The 19,708-nt window shown below is 41.2% G+C and overlaps 1 protein-coding gene across 1 annotated transcript in view; it reads right to left on the reverse strand.

Moving 5' to 3' along the window:
* The window catches only part of LOC136871883 (urocanate hydratase), a 252,569-nt gene that overhangs the window by 184,065 nt on the left and 48,796 nt on the right, over positions 1-19,708 (reverse strand). The window contains exon 3 of the mRNA XM_067145541.2: positions 4,902-5,055. Within this exon, the coding sequence (XP_067001642.2) occupies positions 4,902-5,055 (154 nt within the window). The remainder of the gene's footprint in view (positions 1-4,901; positions 5,056-19,708) is intronic.

Here is a 19,708-nt window from a genome sequence, read left to right on the forward strand (position 1 = left end):
TAAAAAGAACGACCGCGATGACAAGTTCCTCAAATGTCAAAATCAGGTGTGATGGAAATTATAATATGGTGGTTCTATGGATTATGAAAAGCGAATCATTTATTATTGTAAGATAATGAAAATGGAATTTTGTTTTTTCTGACAATACATGGAAGAAGAAAGCAGTTGCAAGCCAATATTGAGGATAGCTCTGATATACGTTTAGAAATTAAGAAAATCTGTTGAATTTGAAGGCCATATAGCGTTAATAAGATTAATAATAGGTTATACAGCATTGACATATGCAGGGAAGTGTCAACTAATGAAAGTGGAATTATAAGATCTGTATAAACTCTGTTTAACGAATCTTATGCAAGTTTCAGGGTTGGAACCAGTAAGATTGTCCACAATTATGAACCAAGACAATAACAAAGTGGAGATGTACGCTTAAACTGGCAGAGTCCCTGATGGATCCGAGCTCTGCTGAAATGTCCGAGATAACATGAACAGATGACCAGGATACCACTGCTTACATGATGAGATGAACGACTGGATCTTCAAACGATGAGTACCCGTACATTGTCTGTCCTAGCTCTATTTTGTAGTTGTTTATTGTAGGAATAGATGTTAATATCACACAGGTGACTTTAAAGGAATAACTTGAATAACCTAATGGGTCAGTTGTTAGTAATTTAGTGATGTGTTGTCCGACCGCTCATGTGATAGAATTTCGCTTGCCGTCTGTAACTGATAGGGTTTGGCGATCACGTTCATTCGTTGCTCCTGCACTGATGGAATAATTGTGGAATTTAATTGTAAGATAATCTCGAGCGCTGCAGTAAGTAAGACATGTGTGATAATTAGTGTTGTGATCCTTTATATGAATAGTTCGCAGAGTGTTGTTATGTGTTTATTCAGTAGGAATTAAGTGGTGTTTCGTATGCATGAAATTAGGCTCTTCGATTGCCTTTGCTTGTTTATTTAGGTAATGATTTGATGCGGTGCATATTATGATGGTGTAAAACAAGTGTAGGATCGTCTGAAGTTATGATTTAGTGCGATATGTTTGTGAATTAGATTTGCTGGATTATTTACTACGATGGTAGATTTATTCTTCGAGATGGTCAATGTGATAGGATGGTTTATTGAGTGATATGTTCGCCGCGTATGTTAAGTGTCGGATAAGCAAGTGATGTATTTATTGCTGAAATTGTAAGCATTTCGAAGAGATTACGTTGAGAGCATATGAACTGTCACGGTTTGAGTTTTAGCATGACATAAATAGTGGAAGAGACGAGTGGATATGTAGGTGGGATCTTCGATAATTGTTACACCTGAACGGTAGATAGAATTATTTGTGGTCGATGTCACCTGTGATTATGAATTGATACTTGTAGTACTGCTTGAGGTAGCTATTTGTGCATTTGCATTATTTTCAGCATCATGGAGAGGAGCTGACGCAGTGCAGATCTTATGGCATTGGATTATTTAACATGTCAGTAGTTAGTTGTTGATTTTTCAGGTGCGGCGATGCGGAACATCCAGATGAATGATGGCATGTGATCATTCAGTTATGGAATAATTACATTATGGTTGTTCATTAGAGATGATTCTGTAGTTATGTTATAATAATTTCTTGTGGCTATTTCTAGCCGAGTGCAGCCCTTGTAAGGCAGACCCTCCGATGAGGGTGGGCGGCATCTGCCATGTGTAGGGAACTGCGTGTTATTGTGGTGGAGGACAGTGTTATGTGTGGTGTGTGAGTTGCAGGGATGTTGGGGACAGCACAAATACCCAGCCCCCGGGCCATTGGAATTAACCAATGAAGATTAAAATCCCCGACCCGGCCGGGAATCGAACCCGGGACCCTCTGAACCGAAGGCCAGTACGCTGACCGTTCAGCCAACGAGTCGGACTGTAGTTATGTTGAAAGACCGTTAGGGAATTCAAGTTATTATTAGCTAGCTAGATATTCATTGAAGGAGACAGATAGAACAGGGAAGACAAGCTACGGATGAAAGTGAATTATAGTTGAATGAACAAACAATTAAGAGGAAGTGGAAGACTCAAGTGATTAATAATTTAATAATTTTGTTGATGAATTTTCGGAGAGTGTAATGAGTTATTGTAATATTTGAATTCAGTGTTGAATAATTCTTTTAAGAAAAACTTTGATTTAACAGAGTATGACAGGATTTACATGAGAGTATCTTCCAAGGTGTTGCTTATTCAGATTATTATAATTATACTTAATTAGAATTGGTTATTAAATTTAATGTCCTTCCAAATTTTTATTGCAATTATCCTTTCTTGCCTGGTATATGAGAACCTAGAAGTAATGAAATAAGGTGTAGAATCGTCAGTTTTGATTAACTATTGAGAGTTTGTGACCGCTTTTTCGTCGAAGGGCCATGCCCTCGAGTGGAGTTTTGTGCAAACCACTGAATTCTAGCTGAGGCCTATTGAAAAGATTATTATTTCGAACCATACGCGTCCATGAACGGTCACAGTATGCTTGTGTAAGTTGTGGATCGGCTTTAGTTAATAAATCTTAGAAATAGGTTGCTACCAGGTTCTGTACTCGTTTATTTACTTATTTACCCCGCCAACACGTTACAATATGACCCAAATATTACTAATAATAGATCGTAGTCACAAGATAACACCAATACACGGTAGGCACATATAATCAAACCACAAATAGCTCCTAGAACCCGCAACTGAGGCACAGTAGTTCTTAATAGACCGACATATTACTCAGCACATCTACACCTGATCTTATTCAAGACCTTTGTTATATTTTTTTATTTTTCTCATACTGCACTTTGTGTGCACGAGATTTTTCTTGTACTTTGGTTAGTATTTTTTTCAAAGATTCTTGGAGTAAATGTCAAAATATCGACAGTTTTTACTGGGTATTCCACAGGGAATCCGCGGAAAGAATGCTGTTGTTTAGGGTAACCATGGGCTCAAAGGTTGAAAACCACTGCATTAGTATTTCTTCACAGCTCAAGATCATAGATCACATACTTGTTTAACAGTTAGAACAACCAGAACACCTAACCAAAGTATAAATTATATAATATACTTCTGCTCCGTGCTGGGAGCACATTAATCTATTCTCCTTCTGCGAGAAGAGTAACCTCGGCGAAACAGAAAGGAAGCTGGCGGAGGAACTTCACTCGCGACGGAAGTTTATTGTGTTGCAGTAGTAGTGGAAGTATTTTACGTATGCATATCAAGCAGCACATTCAACAGAGAAGAAAGCGAACTACTGCATTTTATGAAAGTGTGTTTCAGTATTCGTATTAAACAAGCGACAATAAAATGACTTTCTGAAAATGATATTACCAGGCGAGATGGCCGTGCGGTTAGGAGCGCGCTGCTGTGAGCTTGCATCCGGGAGATAGTAGGTTCGAACCCCACTGTCGGCAGCCCTGAAGATGGTTTTCCGTGGTTTCCCATTTTTACACCAGGCAAACCTGTACCTTAATTAAGGCCACGGCCGCTTCCTTCCCATTCCTAGGCCTTTCCTATCACATCGTCGCCATAAGACCTATCTGTGTCGGTGCGACGTAAAACAAATAGCCTAAAATTATATTGTCTTTTCTTATATCAAATAAATTCGTGTCATCTTGCTTTCTTTGTCCAACCCTTGTCCTGTTTCTATGGGGTCGGGTATGAGGTGAGATAAATCTGTTGTGGCGGATTTTTATGACCGGATGCCCTTTCCCGACGTCAACCTCATCAGAAGAGTTAATTGAGATTAAATGAATTGCATGATATATGATAGTAGGAAGAGAGAGAGAGAGTGAAGCCCGTTGCCGGCACATAGCCTACTCCTATCGAATAGCACCAAGGGGTCTGCTCAAAGCTTTACATCTCCGTCCGACGGACGAATCCCCATCAACATGCCCTCACTCCATATAAACACTGCGGAGAGGTTTGGAATTTAATCCAGGATTTTGGTACGCAATCTAGTGATTAGAAATTTTATACCACCATCTCCGCACCACCTCCCCTATCCTGCCAGCCAGCATTCTGATGGTGAAAATGTTTTCGACCAACGGGACTCGAACCGGCTAACCACGGAGTCAGGCCGTTTAGACTTCTACGCCTTAACGTTCATGGCCACCAGGCGGGCTGAATTCATGACATCTTGTACTTTTAGAAAATGTACAGCTCTCAATCGCGAGTTAAATTCCCTATAGACCTCATAATACCGTGAAAGGAGACAAAATGCGTGGAATCTTCACGTTTCGCTAAGACTTTACTTCCTCACATATATGACATGAACAAAGACCAAACACGACTATTCATGTAACATACGTACATTTATTTATTTATTTATTTATTTATTTATTTATTTATTTATTTATTTATTTATTTATTTATTTATTTATTTATTTATTTATTTATTTATTTATTTATTTATTTATTTATTTATTTATTTATTTTGCTTCTGAAGGAACACTCACAATAATGAGAAACAGATTTACTGATCGACTACCATTGCATTAATCGATCGGATTATACAAACTTAAATGGTAACAGATACATATGTTTAAATACGAATAGTACAAAGAAACAATTTGTGTGATCCGACATTATAAAGTTTGATTCTAATTGAGTCGTCAGAAGTTGTCACACCAGTCAAACGCTGGGACTGTGCCTTATTTAAGGCCACGGTCAGTTTATTCCTAATCCTCTTTCCTACCCCATCGTCGCCATAAGATCCGTTTGTGCGATGTAGAACAAATAGAAAATATGTGATATAAGAACACCTGAACATTTCCAAAGGCAATGCTGACACAAGGCGTATTAATCCAAAAGTCAAATATCACAGAGTGACCCAGTCTTATCTCCTACTGTTGTACACAGTACTGTATGACATAAACTGCAAGTGTTTCTGTTTTTATTACCTGAGCCCAATTGGAAAAGACCTGTCCATTACCACCGTATGTCACCAGCTCCTCGGGAAACTGAGCCACTCGTGGGTCCAAGTTATTCATGATCATGAGCATGACAGCAGCTGCGTGAGGGCTTTTAGCTGGGTATTCCTTCAGTGGATAGGCTCTGAAACGAAACTCAGTCTCAGTTTGCACGTAGCACTGATGTTTTAAGACATGTGTAAATTCTATTAATTCTATTATAAACAATGCTGCGATAATAAGGCAATGTTGGACAAAATCCAAATTGTATTAATCTTCAATGCATTACATCTTAATGGTAATTATGAGCAAGAATATATATATATATATATATATATATATGTGTGTGTGTGTGTGTGTGTGTGTGTGTGTGTGTGTGTGTGTGTGTGTGTGTGTGTGTGTGTGTGTGTGTGTGTGTGTTTGTTTTCGTTTCCGATTATAATTGTAAAGGTGTATGGTATGGTGTATGCTATATGTATGGTATGGTATGGTATGGCATGGCATGGCATGGTATGGTATGGTATGGTATGGTATGGTATGGTATGGTATGGTATGGTATGGTATGGTATGGTATGGTATGGTATGGTGTATGTGTATGGTCGCTCCTTGGCTGAATGACCAGTTCTATTAACGGCGGCTAGGTCACTTTCGTTGCGTCTGGTTAATTCCTCTGTATCAACACACACCTCTTCATATACACACGCCACACTACACCATACTACACTATGCTGTACTATACTACACTACCAACCATCTGAAAAATACGCAATAATTGCCATATCTCTCTAAATAGGGTTGACGTCAAAAAGGGTATTTGGCCGTAAAACAGGGCGAGGTTCACATGTGCTACGAAGTTTACTCCTGAAAAATTAACAGGGTATAGAAAAAAGTGTTAAGATGAAGGAAAATAAAAAATAAAGATTAATTTTATGCTGGCAATTAATAATGGTAAAAAATAAAACCTCAAGGAAAGTGAATCTTAATATTCTTACAGCTAAACCATATATTAAACTTTTCCTATTTGTTTCACGTCGCACCGACACAAATAGGTTTTATGGCGACGATGGGATAGGAAAGGCCTAGGAATGCGAAGGAAGCGGCCGTGGCCTTAATAATGGTACAGCCCCAGCATTTGCCTGGTGTGAAAATGGGAAACCACGGAAAACCATCTTCAGGGCTGCAGACAGTGGGGTTCGAACCCACTATCTCCCGGATGCAAGCTCACAGCTGCGCGCCCCTAACAGCACGGCCAACTCGCCCGGTACTAAATTTATTAATGAACGGAGGTTTTCGTAGCTATATCATTTATTAAATGAATGATGTTATTTCCGGATTGAGGCCACGTATATACATATATTAGCAAGTCTTTAGCAAAAAGTCAGTATATGGCCGTTAATAACGTGGTCGTGATTCGCTCACCAGAATACCACATCCCTTGAAACATTTCAATCAATCCTCTTCTAAAGCATGCATAATTATATTCAACAATGCAGGTAATTGTGTTCTTGTATCAGGACCCCCGTGGTCACTTGCTATGTGTAAGCTGATATCTCTATTGGCTTTGCCCTGATGAAAGCCAATGAAACTTTTTGTTAAAGACTTGCCAATATAGATACGTAGCATTAATCCATAAATAATATCTATTTAATAAATATACAGGGTCTTTCCTATAAACCCAGACCGTCCAGCGGCCTTTCTGCTCTCCGAGACCTAAGCAGTATGGGAGGAGCGCGCATAATTCTTGACATTGCAAGGAGCGTGCACGTGTTCGACATAGTATCAACAGCCAGTCTGAATCTCAGCTGTTAACATGATAAGGCAGTTACCATTACAACACCGTATTTTCGTATGTAAAAGTTATTTTTAAGTACCTACGAGTCGGCTCGACGGGTACACGATGCATTTGTTCAGCAATTTCTTGGTGAAGTGCCACCTTCAAGAGCACAGATTCACGTAATTGTAAATACATTTGAAACTACTGGTTCAGTGCTCATTAAAAAGCATGCGCGCACACGAACAGTTTTAACAGAGGAAAAACTAGATGACATTGGTGCGAGTCACCGAATAAATCACTCACAAAATTAGCACAACAAGTAGGGGTTCCGGTTTCTTCTGCATACAAAGCTGTTAGACATCAAACCATACAGGTTTACACGGACCCATTCTTTAAAACCTGCTGATCCAGCCACAAGAAGGAAATATTGTGAGTGGTATCTTGCATCATTGAATTATTGTTTCGACCCACAGCTTGTGTTCTTTACGGATGAGGCCAGGTTTCACATTAATGGTCGTGTGAACAGTCATAACTCTCGCTATTGGTGTGCAGAAAATCCTATTGGTGTTTATGAAGTCCCTCATTATGAGGGATGATACTTCCAGCAACTTTTGTAAGATTGCATACACGGTTAAAGCAGGGCGGCCGTGCGCGACGTAATTTGGGCTAAGGCAGCTGCTGTAGCGCAGAGTACAAACACCGTACGCTCGGTCTGGGTTTATGAGACCCTGTACTATTCTTATCATTTATATTTAAGCATACAGTCATGTTTCACCTTTGTATTATAAACAGTAAATCAACAACCGTCACACCCTTGCAATTTGTTTACGGTATTTGAAGTTCTTAACCTCCGAACTGCATCGCCTTTCGGGCTTTTAAATATTTCTACGTAATTCTAAATATAATTGTAAACGTTTTATGAACACTCTTTGTGGGGTCCTGACATGAGTAGCGCTCTCTTTCGCCACAAATTAAGAAATTTGAACAAAATAACACATACAAAGTAAACACGTATTGGATATGTATCTCTGTTAGACAATATTTCAAAAATTTTCAAAATATTTTATTGTGTAGGGCTACCATTTTATTCTTAAACGAAGAAAAATTCACTGTATCACAACAGATCGTATACTAAAATCCAAATGAAACCGTTCTTGGAAGCAGGTATGTTTGGTACAAAATTTGACATCCGCAAAGTGAACAAAAAGAATGAACAAGTAGATCATTACAAAGAAAAGAAATGAAAAAGCATTACTGTAAAGTAGAGAGTAGAATATCTAGCTGGCTTGGCACAAAATCTGTTCGGATTTCCCTATTTACGAATCCTACCCAACTGCAGTACAAAGTGAAATATCTGTAAATATGACAACTGTAATATCATGCTTCCCGAGCGATGTTACCCAGTAAAGACATATCTAAGTTTGCAAAATTGTAGACATTTCCCGACCTGAATGATAGAAAGTTCTGCTAGATTAACAAGATTATTCAAGTTACCTTGTAAATTTCCCCCACAGACCTCCAATTCAGCATCAATGATCTGAATATGATTCTTTCGTGTAGAGACCGACCAAGCAGAAACAGGTCTTGCACCTCTTCGTACATCGGCGAGTACTCGAGTCCCGAAGAGGTTACATTTTCAGCTCATTCGCATAAAACGATCTACCATTTACAAGTACTAACAGGAAGTATTACTAATCATAAACATAAAACTTTCCCGGTTGACGACGAGGCGAACGCAACTACATGTTACTACTTAGGGGTCCCTATTGGCGGAATTTTCAATATATCGCAACGGAATGGTCAGGAACCTTCTTGTACAGTTCCGATTGCTAGATAGTGAGTTGGAAGGGATAAATGTCGATAAAAACGAACTACTATGTTTAATGCTGCTGTTATCAACGGAGACAGAAACTGTCTAAGTCAGTATTCTCAAACTGTGGTTTTCGTGCACCTAGGGGTACGCCTGAGAATTTTAGTGAGGTTCACGAGCAGCCTTCAGGCAAAAAAAAAAAAAATATATATAAGAAGAAAGTTAAATATGTATAAATGGAGACACAATTCGCTATAAATTTTCACCTAGACTACAACACCAGAAAACTGTGCCACGCCATGCAAACACACCCATCCCATTGAAATGTTGATAGTTCGTAATGTCTAAATTCCAGAATTAAGATAGAAAATGTTTCATCCATATCTACAGTATTAATTTGATATTGAGGCTAAAATCTAGCGTACCGAGCTCGATAGCTGCAGTCGCTTAAGTGCGGCCAGTGTGCAGTATTCGGGAGATAGTAGGTTCGAACCCCACTGTCGGCAGCCCTGAAAATGGTTTTCCGTGGTTTCCCATTTTCACACCAGGCAAATGCTGGGGCCGTACCTTAATTAAGGCCACGGCCGCTTCCTTCCCACTCCTAGCCGTTTCCTCTCCCATCGCCATAAGACCTATCTGTGTCGGTGCGACGTAAAACAACTAGAAAAAAAAGAAATCTAGCGGTTTTTAATCTTTCATACAAACAGGATGTCCTGTGTTACTTTATCACTGTATTATACACTGACTGACAGAGCAAATGCAACACCAAGAAGGAGTGGTCAGAACTTTATGCCAATTGCAGGGTAGACTGACGTCACTGAGGTATGCTCATGATGTGAAATGCGCCGCTGTGCTGCGCACGTAGCGAACGATAAATGGGACACGGCGTTGGCGAATGGCCCACTTCGTACCGTGATTTCTCAGCCGACAGTCATTGTAGAACGTGTTGTCGTGTGCCACAGGACACGTGTATAGCTAAGAATGCCAGGCCGCCGTCAACGGAGGCATTTCCAGCAGACAGACGACTTTACGAGGGGTATGGTGATCGGGCTGAGAAGGGCAGGTTGGTCGCTTCGTCAAATCGCAGCCGATACCCATAGGGATGTGTCCACGGTGCAGCGCCTGTGGCGAAGATGGTTGGCGCAGGGACATGTGGCACGTGCGAGGGGTCCAGGCGCAGCCCGAGCGACGTCAGTACGCGAGGATCGGCGCATCCGCCGCCAAGCGGTGGCAGCCCCGCACGCCACTCCAACCGCCATTCTTCAGCATGTGCAAGACACCCTGGCTGTTCCAATATCTACCAGAACAATTTCCCGTCGATTGGTTGAAGGAGGCCTGCACTCCCGGCGTCCGCTCAGAAGACTACCATTGACTCCACAGCATAGACGTGCACGCCTGGCATGGTGCCGGGCTAGAGCGACTTGGATGAGGGAATGGCGGAAGTCGTGTTCTCCGATGAGTCACGCTTCTGTTCTGTCAGTGATAGTCACCGCAGACGAGTGTGGCGTCGGCGTGGAGAAAGGTCAAATCCGGCAGTAACTGTGGAGCGCCCTACCGCTAGACAACGCGGCATCATGGTTTGGGGCGCTATTGCGTATGATTCCACGTCACCTCTAGTGCGTATTCAAGGCACGTTAAATGCCCACCGCTACGTGCAGCATGTGCTGCGGCCGGTGGCACTCCCGTACCTTCAGGGGCTGCCCAATGCTCTGTTTCAGTAGGATAATGCCCGCCCACACACTGCTCGCATCTCCCAACAGGCTCTACGAGGTGTACAGATGCTTCCGTGGCCAGCGTACTCTCCGGATCTCTCACCAATCGAACACGTGTGGGATCTCATTGGACGCCGTTTGCAAACTCTGCCCCAGCCTCGTACGGACGACCAACTGTGGCAAATGGTTGACAGAGAATGGAGAACCATCCCTCAGGACACCATCCGCACTCTTATTGACTCTGTACCTCGACGTGTTTCTGCGTGCATCGCCGCTCGCGGTGGTCCTACATCCTACTGAGTCGATGCCGTGCGCATTGTGTAACCTGCATATCGGTTTGAAATAAACATCAATTATTCATCCGTGCCGTCTCTGTTTTTTCCCCAACTTTCATCCCTTTCGAACCACTCCTCCTTGGTGTTGCATTGTCACTGTCAGTCAGTGTACTTGATACGGACAGAAACTCTTAAATTTCTTGTGATTTGTTATAAAAGTATATCTCATTTCACGATATTTACGATGTGTATTTAAACGAATGGCGTATAATCAATTAAAATGCCTTAATAATTAGCCAGGTACTATTTTTAAACCTATCATTTAGGTATTTTAGTGGGGGTACACTGAACCATTAGCCATAAATGAGGGGTACAATCTTATAGTAGTTTGAGAACCTTTGGTCTGAGGAGTCCACCTTCAACCGTTATTTTCTAATGCTCTTCACGATCCTTTTCCTTAGTCGACGTCTTCATTTTTTCGAAATGTCGACCTTCTTCCTTTTTTCTCTTTAGATTTGTGTTACGAGTAGTTGGTTGCTTGGCAGTCGTTCTCCTTTTAACGACAAGCCATCAACACCACTTATCCCACGTGAGGTCGATGCTTACCCACTGTGATCAATAGTCACAGATACAAGTTAGGTGTAGAACAGGACTAGGACTTCGTCAGTCTTGACATTACTTAAGTTACAACTTTAGTGTTTCTCTGGAGTGAATGAAATGAAATGGCGTATGGCTTTTAGTGCCGGAAGTATCCGAGGACAAGATTGGCTCGCCAGATGCAGGTATTTTTATTTGACACCCGTAGGCGACCTGCGCTTCGTGATGAGGATGAAATGATGATGAAGACGACACATACACCCAGCCCCCGTGCCAGCGAAATTAATCAATTAAGGTTAAAATTCCCGACCCTGCCGGGAATCGAACCCGGGACCCCTGTGGCCAAAGGCCAGCACGCTAACCATTTAGCCATGGAGCCGGACTCTGGAGTGAAAATAAGAAACCACAGAAAACCTTTCATGAGGCTGCCGGGTATATCTCCCATATGAAATCTCTCACAGCTACACGACCCGTACCGTGTACATCATTGGCTGAATGCTTAGTTAATGTTAGTGTGTGGATATATATTATTCACACAAGGCTACTAAGTGCAATAGATATAACACTTCATCCAAGTATTGAAAAAGTGGTCACCAAACAAATATTTTTCTAAGCAAATCTGACAGAGGTAAGTTAGCCACTGGCATCCCTGGATGATGATGATGATTATCATTATTATGCTTGTTGTTTAAAGGGGCCTAACATCTAGGTCATCGGCCCCTAACCTGATGTACGTATATGTTTCAAACATTGTGAAGACATTTGAATCAGTTAATAATAATAATAATAATAATAATAATAATAATAATAATAATAATAATAATAATAATAATAATAATAATAATAATCATCATCATCATCATCATCATCATCATTTTCAACGAATTTGGAAATTTATCGAACATGTCCCTGATAGTTTATTCCAATCCCTTACTCCTCGTCCTATAATTTAATATTTCCCCAATCTGCCCTCTTGAATTCCAAATTTATCTTCATATTGTGATCTACCCTATTTTTAAAAGCTCAACGCAAACGTATTCTTCTACTTATGTCATTCCAACTCACCACTGACAGCTTGAAACATACCACATAGTCGAGCATCTCGTCTCCTTACTCCCAAGTCTTCCCAGCCCAAACTTTGCAACATTTTCGTAACGCTGCTCTTTTGTCGGAAATCATACAGAACAAATCGAGCTGCTTTTCTTTGGATTTTTCTAGTTCTTGAATCAAGTAATCCTGGCGAAGATCCAATACACTGGAACCATATTCTAGTTGGGGTCTTACCAGAGACTTATATACCCTCTCCTTTACATCCTTACTACATACAACCCCTAAATACCCTCATAACCATGTGCAGAGATCCGTACATTTTATTTACAATACCATTTATGTGATTACCCCAATGAAGATCTTTCCTTATATTAACACCTAGGTACTTACAATGACCCCAAAATGAACTTTCACCCCATCAACGCAGTAATTAAAACTGAGAGCACTTTTCCTATTTGTGAAACTTACAACCTGACTTTTAACCTCGTTTATCATCATGCCAATGCCTACTGTCCATCTCACAATATTCTCGAGGTCATTTTGCAGTTGCTCACAATCGTGTAACTTATTTATTACTCTAAACAGTATAACACCATCCGCAAAAACCCTTACCTCTGATTCCCCCCTTTTTTTACTCATATCATTTATATGTACAAGAAAACATAAAGGACCAATAATACAGCCCTGCGGAACCCCCTCTTAATCATTACAGGATCAGAGAACGCTTCACCTACTCTAATTCTCTGAGATCTATTTTCTAGAATAGCCACCCATTCAACCACTCTTTTGTCTAGTCCAATTGCCCTCGATTTTGTCATTATTCTCCCATGATCTATCCTATCAAAAGCCTTGGATAGGGCAATAGTGATACAGTCCTTTTAACCTTCTGAATCCAAAATATCTGCTATATCTTGCCGGAATCCTACAAATTGAGTTTCACTGGAATAACCTTTCCTAAACCCGAACTTCCTTCTATCAAACCAATTAGTAATTTCGTAAACGTGTATCATATAATCAGAAAGAATGCTCTTCCCAGAGCTTACAAACTACACATGTCAAGCTGACTGACCTGGTTTTTTTTTCTTTCCACTTTATGTTTGTCAGCCTTTCCCTTGTACACTGGAGTTACTATTGCAACTTTCTATTCATTTGGTTTAGCCTAGCTCCTGGATATTGACTCATCTATATTTCAATAAACCACTTTGAATCATTCTTTGTCCGGCTCCATGGCTAAATGGTTAGCGTGCTGGCTTTTGTTCACAGGGGTCCCGGGTTCGATTCCCGCCAGGATCTGGAATTTTAACCATAATTGGTTAATTTCACTGACACGGGGGCTGGGTGTATGTGTCGTCTTCATCATCATTTCATCCTCATCACGACGCGCAGATCGCCTACGGGAGTCGAATCAAAAAGACCTGCATCTGCGAGCCGAACTTGTCCTCGGACACTCCCGGCATTAACATCCATACGCCATTCCATTTCATTTTTTCTTTCTTTAATTTTTTAAAAATGTATAGGAAAATATCTGGAAATATACAAATAACTGAAAGTGAACGAATTAGTCTCGACCTTCCACCCCAGCCCAACCCCCGCCCCGGCACCACCCACACATGGAGAGCGCACGGTAGATGAGTGCCATCATCACTGGCTTCTCACCAAGGCGACCTCGGCTCGAATTCCTGTCAATGAAGGTGGGGATTTTGAAATGAAAGAATATATTCCTGTGGTATGTGGTCCACCTGAAACTGGGGGTCCTGTGGCTATCATTGCGATATAAACATCCACGGAAAAGATTACAAGGTTTCTTTTTAATCGTTCATACGCAGCCATAACCATGTGCTATATAGTGCAGATTATAAAGTTGTGTAATATGACAGCGTTAGGAACAAAACGAATACATTCGAAGGAATTTAATTACAGAGCTGGTGTGGGACGGGAGTACATCTTTTACTTTGTACTTCACAATACAGTATCTACAGAGAGTTCTTCATGCGAAATGTCCTTGAATAATAAGAAACAGGCATATCAGCTGGAGGGCAAGAGATCAATAACTTTCGATATGCTAGCGACACCGTTATGATTGCTTCGTCTGGAGAACTAGAAGAGAGAATAAAGAAACTGCCTCAAGTTAGACAGTTGATCGAGCCAACACCACCTCGCCTCATATCAAGAGAAATAACTTTGAAGTCAATAAGATTGTCAGTTCCAGAACTCCTATAATTTCAGATCCTTGTATGAATGGTCAGCGTAGTGGCCTTCGGTTCATAAGACTCTGGGTTCGGTTCCCGACCGAGATGGGGATTTTAGCCTCATCTGAATAAAGTTCTCTTTTCTCCAAGTTGCTTTGTCTCAATGGGATGGGATGAGATAGGCAAAGGCTAGGAGTGGGAAGGAATCGGCCGTGCTCTTAATTACGGTACAGCCCAGCATTTGCCGGTGTGAAAATGGGAAACTACGGAAAACCATCTTCAGGACCTAACCGCGCAGCCAACTTGCTCGGTGATAATTTCTTTAGCTCGGGGACTCTCTATGTTTGTGATCGCCTCAATATATGCCCTCATTTACATAAAATACTTTACACTGTCAACCACAGAAACAAACGACAGTAAATACATCCCTACACATTGGGCTGACGTCATGAAGAGCTTCTGAGCTTAACCTACATTAGTGTCGAGCCCTGATTACTGGAAAAGAGGCTAGGGCGAAGAATTTGAAATATCTTATAAATAATTCTGGAAGCAGCACGAGAGAAATCTAGCGCGAGACAGCTATGAGAAGAATAGTTACGAGAGATTTAACTAAAATTTGTAAAAACTCGAGCACTTTAAAGTAATCAAGGATGGTGTTGGTGATGATCATGATGATGATGATGATGAAGAAAGCAGAAGAAGATAGCTTTAAATTTCAAACATGGCCCCTTAACTAAAGAAATGCTGGCCGGAACACTGATCTTTCTCATCGCAACATGTGCCGGTGAAAAAAGCGGTAATTAAAAGTTACGACCAGAAAAGAATAGCCTGCTTCAAATTATGACTGTACAAGTGTACCTTTAAAATATTTCGGCCTAAGCAACGGGTCACTGAGTCTATCTACATAAATAAAAGTTAAGTTTTGTCTGTATACTTCAATATTTTCTTGTCATACTTCGTTTTGATCTCGGATAAGATGTACAGAAGTCGGAGGATGGTTCAGTTCAATGTCTATTTGTTTATTTGTATGTTACGAGATCGCGAGAAAGCAGATAAGCAGAATTTCTCGAAACTTAGTATTTAAGTGCAGGATAACTGAGTGTTGCACTAGGTCACATATTATTAGATTTTTAATAATAAAGGGGTTAACACAATGAATGTCAAATTGCTCCGTTAATATCAACTGTGTCGAAAAATGTTACATGCCAAATGTTTTAGAAAAAAATTATGTCCGTCATACTTTTTATGCAATTTCTTATTGTTAAAACCCTCAATGATCAGCGTTGGAGAGATTTTCAATCAACATCATACAGTATTCTGTCTAATGGCAGATTCCAGAAATACTCTTTGGACGCTTGATATTTTCTTCACATCGCTCATCACATTATTCTTCCCCGCCCTCTTTCTATATCTCCTTCCACTGTACCTTCCAGAGCTATTTAAGGAGGCCTCCCGTCAGAATGTAGACTATGCTACGCTATTTAGTCTCCTCTTTAAATCACTATTTATCAGGGTTCTATTACCCTTTACAACACGTCTTTTTGTTACTCTATTTATATTCCTTGCTTCCTCGATCAAACCCACATTCCGGTAGCCTCAGTTCTAATCTTATCTCTCTCATTCAGCCAAGTATCACAGCCGTAACAAAGCTAATGCAGTGAGTTCACACTACAATCAACGATCGATCGACCTCCAACTATGGTGTACCGAACTGAACGCTGTGTGAACTCACGATGCTGAATTAATTCCAGTACAGTCCGGCTCCATGGCTAAATGGTTAGCATGCTGGCCTTTGGTCACATGAGTCCAGGGTTCGATTCCCGGTGGGGTAGGGAATTTTATCCATGATTAGTTAATTTCGCTGACACGGGGGCTGGGTGTATGTGTCGTCTTCGTCATCATTTCATCCTCATCACGACGCGAAGGTCGCCTAAGGGCGTAAAATAACACGACCTGCAACTGGCGAGCCGAACTTGTCTTCGGACACTCCCGGCACTCAAAGCCATACGCAATTTCAATTGCAGTAGAGCATCAATTATTGAGACAGTTGAGATTGGCGGTACACGAATAAATGATTTTTCGGATAACCGATCATTTACGAAAAGAAATTGCTGTTAAACACAAAACTGTACATATTTTGAACCACACATCTTACAAATACCTTGCATAATGGTATACTTTTAAGTAGGCCTACAGTTTAAGAAAAAAAACCAAATTTTATTTTGCTTCGTAGCTGAGACTAGGATTATTCCTTGGCCGCTAAATGTCGCAAAAGTTTTAAGGACAGTAATTGGACAGAATCACATTCTTCTTATTCTTACAACCATAACCGTCTCAAGGTAGTGGAAAGCTTCCTCACTAGTTGGGAAGCTTCCATCTTCACTGTCAATTACGCTCGTAAATTCTATAATGGCATCATTGTTCTTTTTAATGTCCGATGTTGTCGCATTTCCAACTCCATATTCCCGAGCTAAACTTGATCCACTAGCATCAATCCTCAACTGTTCTAATATCTAACTTATTGGAAACACTGAGAACAACGCGTTTGCATTTAGTCGTCATTGCGAACAGCACAACTAGCGGAACTTCTACATGGCGCGCCATATGGACCTCCGGAAGTGGTAATCTCGTTTCTTTAGTTTAAGCGATGTTTCTGTTGATCGGTATTCAGATAATCCATAGTCTACTGCCCCTTGAAGTAGAGATAATGATTGTGGTAAAAACAGGTGGGAACAATACCAGAAAGTACTCAGAATTAAGAAATAAAGGCGAAGTTACGGATAAACTCGATGGATGGAACTGTCAGAACAGTCTTCGGTGGTGGTGTTATGAGGAATAGGACAGGTCACCCAGGAGAATAAAGGACTTCGGCTGAAGGATGACAGAATCACAGGGAGACAATTAGATGACGATGGTTCGAAGTGTTTATGAATTACTTAAACCGTAATAGGTGCGAAACTAAATCATGCTGTAGAGCTAGTTGAAAACTGAGGGCTGCGGGGACGCTAGTTATTAGAAATGTAACTTATCTGTGAATTTGTGGTTGCGTTGTAATTATTATTCTTACACTTCTTTTAATGGAATGTTGGTAAATTTTGAGTGACTGCACTGTAACTATGTCACGCTACATATAGAGCAAAGCAAAGCAAAGCAAAGTCACCTCCGTATAGGCCATGAAGGCCCTTGGAGGAATGGAAGGTAAAGGCTTCCACCATTGTTAACTTCGACCCGTGATGGGGTAGAGTGGTTAGCTCTACGCCCGGCCGCCTTTGCCCCCAGGAATTAACCTGGTACTCATTTTTGGTGTAGGCTGAGTGAACCTCAGGGCCATATGGACCTCCGAAAGTGGAAATCTCGTTTCTAATTTTACGACTTCCTGACGGGGATTCGAACCCACGTCCTTCCGGGCGAACCGAGCACGCCTTTACCGCCTCGGGCAGGCAGCCCCTCTACATATAAAGGAATATTTTAAATTATTGTCCGTATATTTCGTATGGATTTCTATGTGATTGCAAGATTGAATTTTTTACTCTACTCCTAAGATTTTTAACCGACACATATTTTGATTTCTTATTTTGATGTATAGTACTTTCATTCTTCTTGCGTTGCAATGCAATTTCTTGCAAAAATATCTTCACGTAGGCCCTAACTGTTTGTTGTGATAATATTTTGCTATTTGTTTTATGTAGCACCGACACAGACAGCTCTTATAGTGACAATGGGCGCTGTGAGCTCGCATCCGGGATATAGAGGGTTCGAATCCCACTGTCGGCAGCCCTGAAGATGGTTTTCCGTGGTTTCCCATTTTCACACCAGGCAAATGCTGGAGCTGTACCTTAATTAAGGCCACGGCCGCTTCCTTCCCATTCCTAGGCCTATCCTGTCCCATTGCCGCCATAAGACCTATCTGTGTCGGTGCGACGTAAAGCAAATAGCAAAGAAAGAAAAAAAGAAGTGACAATGGGATAGGAAAGGGCTAGACCTGGAAAGGAAGCGACCCCTAGCGGACAGCAGGGTTCGAACGCACTGTCTCCCAAATGCAGACTCATAGCTACGTGATGCGAGCCGCATAGCCAACTCGATCGCTGTGATGTTTACTGTTTATGTATATATATTTTTTTTTTTTTTTTCATTTTAAGATCTCGTTGCTATACTATTGTAAGCAACCATTCCCGTCTGGATATCTCCCAACTGCACCGATGGAGTTGGCCGTGGGGTTGGAGTCTAGCAACTGTGAGCTTTCGTTCGGGAGATCTGAATGTGGTTTTCTGTGGTTTCCCATTTTCACACCAGGAAAATGCTGGCGCTCTACCTTAATTAAGGCCAAGGCCGCTTCCTTCCTACTCCTTGCCCTTTTCTATCCCACCGTCGCCATAAGACCTCTGTCTGTCGGTGCGACGTAAAGCAAATTGTAAAAAAAAAAACTCCCAACTGCAATATAATTGTTTTTGTTGTTAGTAATAATAATAATAAAGAAAATGGTGAATACTGAAGACGGCAGTGAGGAACTTCACACCGATCCTTTAATGGACACACGACGCGAATAAACCAACCAAGATCAGCCAATCGGATCACTTAACTACTTTAAGGGCAAGAAAATAAAGAAATCTTGGCCTGTCGATTTCGATGTTGCGTTTTACTCTAACAGATGGCATAGAAAGGGATATCTGCTGGGCGATCTATGGCTTAGTTTTTATTTAATTTTTTCCGGTAAACACCAAATGTGTCGGCAGAGAATTTTTTGTACGCGGACATCGTGCGACATGAAGTACCGAATGGCCCTTTTCTTCCGGCCTTCAAAAATTCGAACACTTCTACTGAGTTTGAACCCGTGACTTTTGGATCCGAAGACCTACATTCTACCTCCGATCCACAGAGAAGGGTTATGAATAATGATGGAATTCATATATTCATACATTTGCAATAACCACAAAAATAAACATTTTGCAAACGAAATAGACCTCTGTGGCTCAGGCTGGGTCGGTGGTTCAAATCCCGGTCACTCCATGCGAGATTTGTGCTGGACAAAGTGGAGGCGGGACAGGATTGTCACCACTTAACCGGTATTCCCTCTCATCTTTCATTCCAGCAACACTCTCCAATATCATTTCATCTGTCAATCAATCATTGCCCCAGGAGAGTGTGACAGGCTTCGACAGCCGGTACAATTCCTATCCTCGCCGCCAGATGGGGCTTCACTCATTCCATTCCTGACCCGGTCGAATGACTGGAAACAGGCTATGGATTTTCATTTCATTTTTCACGAACGAAATAGTACTAAATTCCGTGTCCAGGGTATTTTACTGGATCTAATGCCTTCTGCTAGTGACGAACGAGAAGGAAAATTGGGGAACCAAGATGAAGAGATAATCCCTGCGTAGCCGTTTTAAT

The sequence above is a fragment of the Anabrus simplex genome, chromosome 4 (genome assembly GCF_040414725.1).
Source record: "Anabrus simplex isolate iqAnaSimp1 chromosome 4, ASM4041472v1, whole genome shotgun sequence".
NCBI lineage: Eukaryota > Metazoa > Arthropoda > Insecta > Orthoptera > Tettigoniidae > Anabrus > Anabrus simplex.